Source organism: Abrus precatorius, unplaced genomic scaffold, assembly GCF_003935025.1.
Source record: "Abrus precatorius isolate BTA unplaced genomic scaffold, Abrus_2018 Scaffold6, whole genome shotgun sequence".
Taxonomy (NCBI): Eukaryota; Viridiplantae; Streptophyta; class Magnoliopsida; order Fabales; family Fabaceae; genus Abrus; species Abrus precatorius.
In genome coordinates, this window is record NW_020874406.1 from 22,702,864 (window position 1) to 22,712,476 (window position 9,613).

At 29.9% G+C, this 9,613-nt stretch overlaps 1 protein-coding gene across 1 annotated transcript; it reads left to right on the forward strand.

Annotated features, from left to right (window-relative positions):
- The first annotated feature begins 6,061 nt into the window (after positions 1-6,061).
- LOC113869580 (transcription factor BHLH089-like) lies at positions 6,062-8,832 on the forward strand. The gene is made up of 6 exons (XM_027505970.1): positions 6,062-6,345; positions 6,452-6,646; positions 7,292-7,357; positions 7,653-7,721; positions 7,812-7,883; positions 8,590-8,832. Exons 1-6 carry the CDS (start codon positions 6,106-6,108, stop codon positions 8,716-8,718), a joined length of 771 nt encoding a protein of 256 aa, XP_027361771.1. The 5' UTR covers positions 6,062-6,105; the 3' UTR covers positions 8,719-8,832.
- The last annotated feature ends 781 nt before the right edge of the window (positions 8,833-9,613 follow it).

Below are 9,613 nucleotides of genomic sequence, written 5' to 3' on the forward strand. Positions count from 1 at the left end.
CTTACATAATCATTATATTTAACAATCAATGCTCTTCACATCATCTTATGCAGATTTTTTATATTACTAAAATTCAAACAATCATGTAAAACTAATAAATATCTGTATTTTCCCAGATAAGAAAATGCAGATAAAACTTGTAAAATTTAGTTTGCATAAATCTTTCTCCTTTGTGCATGACCATTTTGCCACAGAAAATTAACAAAATATACATTTAGTTTATTATTAATGACTTCAGTTTTAATTTGATTATTGTTACAGATTAAGTTTTTCAATCAATGAAATTATGCATCGATCAATTTGTTATTTTCTCAGACAAAATTTATTGAAATTCAGTTTATGAGGGATTAAATGATGTAGATTTTGATAAGTGAGACTTATTCTAAAAAATAATTTATAAATAACTAAATTAAATATATTTACATTAATGAATATATATATATATATATTATCGATCATATCTCAAGCTAGAGTTCTAAATTTATTTATTTATTTAAATATTTAACTTAATTATTTTTGTAAGATTTAAATTTAAAATTATTAATTAAATAAAAACAACTAATACCAATTAATCTTCACACGCGGTGATATATAAGTTTTATTAACTATGGTCTAATTTAAATAAACTAAAATATTTATAAAAAATATATATTAAAAATATATTATTTTATAAGATATAAGTAACTTATATTATTATTTTTTAAAAATTTAAAAATAAATTTTATTTATTTTTTATACTTTTTTTCAGAGTAACCTTTTTATGAATCTGTCCAAACCTACGTCGCAGAGAATTTGATAAGTCCGACAGAAACCTTGCCTCAAGTTCCAACTTGTTTTGGGTCATGACTCATGAGTATTTTAATATCATATTCACAATATATTACATTATATGTTTCAGAAAATAAATTTAAACTCTGTATATTCTTATAATTTGTTTTTTTTAGCTAAACATTCTCTTGTGTATCTCAAAATACGTATCATAATCAAGTCACCTTAAACTCGAGCAAACAAAAATGGACCTACGTTAAACAGTATGGAAGTTCATGTGGTCACTCATTTTTTTAAAAATATTATTCTAGTGTTAAGTTTATTATTTTTAAGTTTACTTCCATCATTCTGCATGTGCAATATTAGATGTTATTCTACTTCTACTGCCCTAAGTTTTTGAGTCTGACATAGGACACAAAACTTAAATGATTTACTATAATTTTGAAAGCATTATCAAGGAAGCAATTCACAGGAATGCATAACTCTTATGCTACTACCAAGCAATTATTTTGAAAAAACAATAGTTTTTCTTTAATGTTTTAGGGTTTAGGATTTTTTAAGCAAGCAAATATTTTCTTAAAATTAAGTTAAATTAAACATGCTATATATTAATTCTGGGGACAATTCAAATAAAAATTAAAGTTAATTAAATATATCTTACGGTTAAAAATTCATAGCATTTTTGTCTTGTATAAGATAGTTATACAGAAAATAAAATACAACATATCTTGTAATAAATATTTTGTTTCTGAAAAGATGAATATGACAGAAATTTTAGCAATGAAATAATAAATTTAAGAAACTAGTAATCATTTATATATAAAAAAAAGGTTAAAAGCTTGTTAAAAATTATGTTATTTAACAAAATTTTAAAAAAGAAACTCTTTTTATAGTATGATTGTAAACCTTGAATTACTTGAAGCCACAATTGCAATTGACTTATCCTTGGTGCTCCTCAATTTATAGTTTGTAGGACAGTTGCCAGGTAACTCAAAATTGAGAAAATTTTGTTCATTATCATTGAAGACTAGAAGTGGCTGGCAGATTGGCAGTTCAACAGCTTTCTCTGCAGTTCCTAAATGTCATTGAGGACATCACTTCTGCCTAACTGTACTTATAAAGGACATAAAAATTTCACCCTTGTCCCATAATTTATTATCAAGCAAAGAATCTCTCAACCTCTTAGATATGCTCATTGCAATTTAGAAAACATAAATGCTAGTTTGTAATTAGGTTAGTTTTTTTAAAATTATTTTTCAATAAAAATGTATATTTAGCAATGAAAAATATTTTGTAAATACCCTACCTAGAGATAGAAAATGATAAGAGAGAGAAAAATAACAAATATGATGAGTTATAGAATGTGATTAAAAATATTAAATAAGTGCTGATATGGTTTGTAGATATATAAATTGTAATCGATTTTAAAATACGATACTTTTTTTTAAAAGAAAACAAACATGTTTTTCTATTTAGGTATTAAAATAAGATATTTTTAAGGAAGGGTGAGGATGATAATGATACTAAGTTATTTTCTAATTCGATATGCTTATATTTGACGAAAATGACCTCATTTATTTTATTTATTATTCTTCAATTCTTAAGTTATTTTTTGATATACAAAATATATCAACATCTTTTATTTTATGAATAGTTTTTACACATTTATTAATTTAATTTAAAATAATGTTATAATTCAAAAGTTTACGTTGTATCCTTCAAGAATGACCTAAGCTTTGGATGTAATGGTTAGTAAATTAGATCAGAGCCACCGAACACTTATTTCAACAAGTTCTGCGTTAATTTAATTAACCTACAGTTTACAACAAATCATCAACGATAAATGATAGAATTAATTGATGAAACCCATATAAGCATAGGAAAATGTTACACATATCAGCCTTTTAAACAATAAAAATAGAAGACTTCTTAAAAAACATTTGTCACACTTTTTATTTTTATTTTTTACATAACTCATATTTTCTAAAATGAAAATATTACCACAACTACAGTTTCCACAGTGTATTTATATTGTTCGTCCATTTGCTTGATCATTTTAGAGAAACTTCCACTTGAAAGCTCAACACAGATGGTGCCTACCTATAAATTGTTCGAGGTACTTCAAATCTGTGACACGTTTCAACTATTAGACTCGTTAGAACATTTATAACGAAATATCTTAATGGGTTGGTTATCTTGATTTTCAGAATAATATATGTCAAATAAAACAATGGTTTCTTCGTCAAGTAATCAAAAGAGAGTAAAAAAGTTGGCTAAAGGTTGACAAAAGTTAGTGATGTAAAATGACACAAAATATTAAGACTATTGCCATATGATGAAAATTAACACATGGGGGGGCTTCAAAGTGGCAATTGCTCACTGTAAAACCCCATAAAGATAATGCATTTTGCACATGATTTTCTAGAAAAATAAACAGAAGAATAGTAAAACGTGCTGAAAATTCCCTCCAAGAGATCTTGAAATTGCAATAGCTACCATTGGATTGGAAAAACTGTGGAAATTGCAATCAGAGTCACGTACATGTGCAGGAACTGGTTAAGTGCACGAGTATAATTTATTGAGTGATATCTAAGGCAGTAAATAAGGTAACTTTCTGGCTAGTATCTATGCCTAACTGAATTTGATAGCAGATATGGCAAAGGTGTTTGGCGAGACCTGTGGATGAATCAATGTCACTTTGATAAATTGTACTTTTGCATTTACTAGTGGCACCAAATTAGGTCAGGCCCAATAATGTAAACCAACGCACAAACATTAAAAGGAAAATGAAAGGGATAGAAAGGATGGTAGCATCCAAATCTGCATGTTACAATTGGATCAAATTGAAGGGTGATTCATAAATGAAGGGGATTTGAAAGGAAGAAAGATTAGAAACGTGTCTTTAAAGTTGAGCATAGGAGTATTGTACACAGAGGCTGATTCAGATGTTGACTTAGTATATTACATGCTCTGTCTTTTTCATTGTGGATCATTGGTTCGAATTCATTCTCAAAATCAAACTATAGGGACATTTTTAAAAAAATTATAATTTAAAATGTGTTTAGTAAAATTAGCAAAATTGTTAAGTAAACACAAAGTAAAAAGATTTTATAGTTTTAAAAAGTTATCTTCTAATTTTTTATATATAACTTTTAGCATTTAAAAGTTAGTTATCAATTATTTACTTGCTTAGATATTATTATAGTGTGATAATGTGATTGGCTAAGGCCTCATCTTAAAACTCAAGCGTGGGGATCATCGTAAGTAACATGAAAAGTGTCTGAAACTGAAACAGAGCTTTCTGTTCTCTCCCAGCACCCCACCCATTCGTGGTCTCGTTTCCTCTACCAGTTTTAAGTGCAATCAAACCAACATAATAATTTCACACTTTCGAGCAGAGCAATATTATTATTAATTCAATACATTTATATTATTAATTAATCTTATTATATGCTCTTCTTCACGTGCTCATGTCTAAATTGGGTCACCCCTTTAATGTCCCAAACCAAACGCGCTTACGTAAAGTCACTGTTTTTTACATTCTTGGGTACCCAAAAGAAAAATCTAAACTTAGCAAAGCAAATCTTATTAATTAAACATACTTTAATTTGTGATTTCTAAATCTATTTATTGATGTCTAAAATAAAACTACCCTTTTACAAGGACTCTCACTTTTTGTTTTCATTTACTTTTGATTTCCCTCTCATAACTTGCATGACAATTGTCAATTATGAGATGGGGCCATCAATTATTATGAAAAAGGGGAACATCAAGGGTACAACACACTTCAAAGTATTAATTCGATGACCCCCAACCCCAAAAACAAAGTGGATCATCGTAAGTGGACAAGTTTAGTGTCAAAATCAAACAAGGTCCATGCTGGCTACTTAACTGGTGGGCCTCAAAATGCATCCAAATCAAACATAAAAAAAATAAAAAATACACCTAATAATATATTATCATTATCACACCTTATAAAATCCTAAGCATCATTGTTCAAAGCCCCAAGCATAATACTACAACAATCTCACCTCTCACGCACGTCCAAGAATCAAAACAACCATCAAGTGCTTTATTCCAATACCTTTTTCATAAATCATACGTTAATCATAATGATAATCACTTCAATTTTCAAACCCCACTACACAAATTGCGCATATATTTGATTTGTTTTAAAAACAATTTTTTTATCAGTTTATTAAAATTTTAAAATAAATAGTTGATTATTTAAACAATGACAAAAATGTAAAGAGTGTCTTATCATCAAATGTCTAAATCAATGGACGTAGACCAGTTTAACTTAATAAAAGTCTCGAATTTAAGTGTGGATAATTAGGACAATGGTTAAATAATTAATACATGTTTTTTTATTAAAAGTCGCATAAAAAATATTTTTGAAACTATAAAAATGTTTTTCAAATTCTTTAAAAATATTTTAAAAGAACGTATTAGTATTTTAAAAATATTTTAAATATACATTTATGTCAACTTTTTATTTTGAAGGATAAAATTAAAATTCAATCATTTACCATTTTTCGTTTTTTTGGAAAAAATGGGGGAAAGGAAAGAATTTTGAAATTTGAATTGAAGGGAAAATGAGAGGAATACATTTATAGTTTTTAATCGTATTTTAAAAATTTTCTTCATGCAAAAAAAAATATATTATTCATATTTTCCCCCTCATCTAAATAAAACATGCATTGTTATTGATCGGCAATTTTTATTATATTCCTTGATTAAGGTAAAAAATTAATTTGAATAAAAAATAACGCTAAAGAAACTAAAATACAAGGTTTATATTTTGTTTATTAATAAAATGCCTAATTAAGTTTCTATATACCAAAAGGAGTCATATAAAAGTTAAAAATATATTAATTTCAATATTGAAATCCAAAGACATTGTAACAGAGTTTTCTCAAAGTAAAAAGATATTGTTTTTGAAACAATAAGAATCAATTATAGCAGAATTGAAAATTTGTCAATACTGTTCAACATGGCTTGTTTTTAGTAAAAATAAAACCTAATTATTCAGAGATAAAATTGACTGTGAGAGTCGAAACACAAACTTAAACAGACTCAAAATAACTATTTTGATCTAAGCAAGCAAACATAAAATTTAATTAATTAAAATTGAAATCTTTAACATGATAAAACATTAACAAAAAATAAATTTTAAAAAGAAAAAAAAAGAGTGGGGGGAGTGATATATGGAAGTGACTTGGGTGTGGGAGTCCCGAGGAGAGGGAGTCTCTAAAACATTGAGAGTAATGCTATAAACCACTCTGCGTTCCGCTCTTCATCAATGCCACTCTCTTTCCTTTCTTTTTGAACCAACCAATGGATCCCGCCGCCATCATCAACGCCACGTCGTTTCACTTATCAGAGATCTGGCACTTCCTTCCGCCCAATGCGCCACAAAACCCAACCCCTCAGTTCGGGGATTTCGCTCCGCCTCCGACCCGACACTCCCTTCCGGGTACCGACCCGATAATTCCGCCCACCATTGCCCACAACGGAAAAAAGAGACGCGACTCCGAGGAGGAACCCGCTAAGGGCGTCTCCACCAGCAATGGCGTGGTACCTCACTATTTCGCTCATTCAGTGATCTACAATTTTTAAATAATTAAAATGGATCTGCTTTTTTAAAAAAAAAAAATTATTTGAGCTTCATTTTTGTGTGCAGAACGAGGGTGGTGATGGAAAACGTGTTAAGACAATAGGGAATAGGAGTGAGAATAGTAAGGGCGATGCAGAAGCCAGTTCAGGAAAGCCTGCGGAGCAAGGTTGTAAGCAACCTTCTGAGCCTCCTAAGCAAGACTACATTCATGTACGAGCTAGAAGGGGTCAAGCTACTGATAGCCATAGTCTTGCGGAAAGAGTAATTTTTCTTCTTTCTATAAGCTCTCTATTACCCCTTTTTTATTATGTTGTTTAATTAGCATTTTGGTTATTTTTGTATTTGTAAATTATTGTTTGCTTAACCGGGATAAGTATAATTTAGAGCCAGCCATTCTCATTAGTGGTAAGAAAAATTAATTCCTCTTATTATAATAATGGGTTTGTTAATATTATTTCTTAGGGTTTATTTTATGCATTTTTTTGGATGAAAAACATTCATTATATTGAAAATAAAAATGAGTTAATAAATGTATACTATTTTTGATAGGTTAAAATCTGTCCTACAGGTTAATGTTTGCATTTGCATTATAATAATGACACCTGGTTTTGAATAGCTTTTTTTTTTTTTTTTTCCTGATTTGATTTTCTTTTCTAATAAAATTATTTGGAAGTTACTAAATTTAGAATGTTGACTGCAAGGGAGTATGTATTATAGCAATATAGAAAATTTGCTCAGCTTAAGGGCGTTTCGTGTGGTGGAAATTCCGTTCCCTGAAAAAGTTGGTTTAAGATATATGAAACTGTATTACTGCTAGTATCTTTATGGAAATTAGAGGGAATGCTGAATTATTTGATGTTTTTAAGTTAGTGTTATTTAGTTTTCTGATGGAACGCTGTTGGACAGGCTAGAAGGGAAAAGATTAGTGAAAGGATGAAAATTCTTCAGGATTTAGTCCCTGGTTGTAACAAGGTATGGTTTTACTGCCTGTTTAGTTTTGTCTCTGCTCCCAGTACATATGTATTACTAAAAGAGGAAAAAATAAGCATAAAGGAAGAAGAAAGAAAAAAAGAAGAAGAAATGTTGCGTATCATATGAAAAGAAAAAGAACAAAGTCATCAGTGGATTGTGGTGTATGAACAACTCTGGTACGATGACCCTATTTGTAGCATGGCTGAAAATCATTCCTCATGTTTGATGTTATGTGCTGTGGTTTCTGCGAAATAATAAATTGAGCATTGAGGAATTTGAATTTTCTTTGATTCAGGTTATTGGGAAAGCATTGGTCCTTGATGAGATAATTAATTATATCCAATCGCTTCAGCGCCAAGTAGAGGTGTGTATTTTTTATCTGATGTTGGCACTTCTAAAATTTAAATATGATCAGTTGTTGATTTTTTATAGTTGTGATTTTACTTTATGCTAGTTTTTGTCAATGAAGCTTGAAGCAGTAAATTCTAGACTGACCCCTGGAATTGAAGTGTTTCCTCCTAAAGATGTAAGTGTTGAACGGCATCCTTATAATTTTACATTGACCTCTCTTTAATGTATATAACTTGAATTCTGGTTTTATCAATTATCCTCCTTTTCTTAAACTGTCTTTTGGTGAGTTATAAGTATAACTGAATCTGCTATATTTCAAGGATGTCCTTTTGGGTAGAAGCTACTTTTACATACATTATTTGTGGCAAAATTCAACCTATGGAAACATAAATAGGGATTAATTATCTAAAGTTTGTCATATAAGGCAGGAAACAATATTGAATTTGCTTTGATTTTATACTTGCTGAGTAGGTGTTATGTATCTTCTTTTCTTCTCATTTGTAAAAACAAGTACATAAAGTAGACCACAGGACCATACATTGAATTGGTGTTTTATTTGCACGTTTGTTTACTGGAACTTCGCTAATTCTCAGTGGAATCTTTAATTGCTTCCTTCCTCAAATAAATGATATACTTCAGGCTGCTTTTCAGGATTGAATAGTTCAGTGATAACTGATACGAAAATTAAAAAAATTTGATAGTAGATGATAGCAAAAGGTAGGAAACATTCTTTTGTGTAAAAAAGGGTGAACATATAATTTTATAGAAATCCACCCTGTAACTAAAATTTGGCTCCATAAAGATTCAGAATGGTTGGAATTCAGTTTTTCTTCCTTGTGGGCAATATCACTGGTCTTATAAGACATCAATTTTTTTTCCAGTTTGATCAGCAAACATTTGATACAGCCGGCATGCCATTTACTTCACAAGCTACAAGAGAGTATAGTCGAGGTTCATCACCGGATTGGTTACATATGCAGGTGGGAGGTGGTTTTGAAAGAGCAACGTAGTCCATGAAATCCCATCACCTGATAATAAATGCATATACGGTCAGCAGTGTCTGCTTCAGAGCTCCCATAACTCATATACTCAAGGTGTTGCAATGGACACCTCATTCTCGTTTTCTACACGAGGGCATGGAGCTGTATTTGTTTCCACATGATCGCTTCAGTTAGTACTTAAGCAAACTCCATTTGATAGTGTGTTCCGAAAATGAATTCATTTACCCAATTTGTAGCTTAGTGGACTATAGGGTTTCCATGCTGATACTCTTCATAACCTTTAAAATGATTATTATTCTTGTAAAAGAATGCTGCTTGTCCTGAATACATAATTCTTACATATTGTGTAATAGTCTCAACATTGTTGTTTGTCTGTGAAGCTATGTTGAATAAATTAAATCCATGTGATTCTTTTAACTTTTTAGTTTAGTCCCTTGAGGCGCATAAAAAGATCTTAATTGCGTAGAGTTTACGAATGTCAATTAATTTATTGACTGCTAAATAGTTTAAGGATTCAATGTACATACTGTAATGCCGTACATGTAACACTAACACAACAGAAATAAGCTATAGGTTAACCTGACTATGCAAAAGTCAAAAGTTGTAACCCCAATCATACTAATAGATGGAAAACCTTTAATTGCCTTAGATTTACTGTATTTCAATTGAAAACTGTTGTTTTTGTTTTTTGGTACTTTTCAGTTTACACACAAGATGGATTTCGCCCATCTGGTGATGGAACACCTTACGCAAGTGACAGCGATTTTCATACGTCAACTATAGAGCTAGGCAAAAAGAAGAAATTAAAACACTTGGGACAAAATTTGAACGAATAAACAGCTTTAATTTTCAATAAAATCTCAAGATAAATCCAAGCGATTACAGGTCCAACTTTCCTAATGTG

Coding starts and splice junctions, on each gene's coding strand:
- LOC113869580 (XM_027505970.1), top strand. CDS start 6,106: ATGGATCCCGCCGCCATCATCAACGCCACGTCGTTTCACTTATCAGAG. Junction 6,647..7,291: donor GCCATAGTCTTGCGGAAAGA/GTAATTTTTCTT, acceptor GCTGTTGGACAG/GCTAGAAGGGAAAAGATTAG. Junction 7,358..7,652: donor TAGTCCCTGGTTGTAACAAG/GTATGGTTTTAC, acceptor TCTTTGATTCAG/GTTATTGGGAAAGCATTGGT.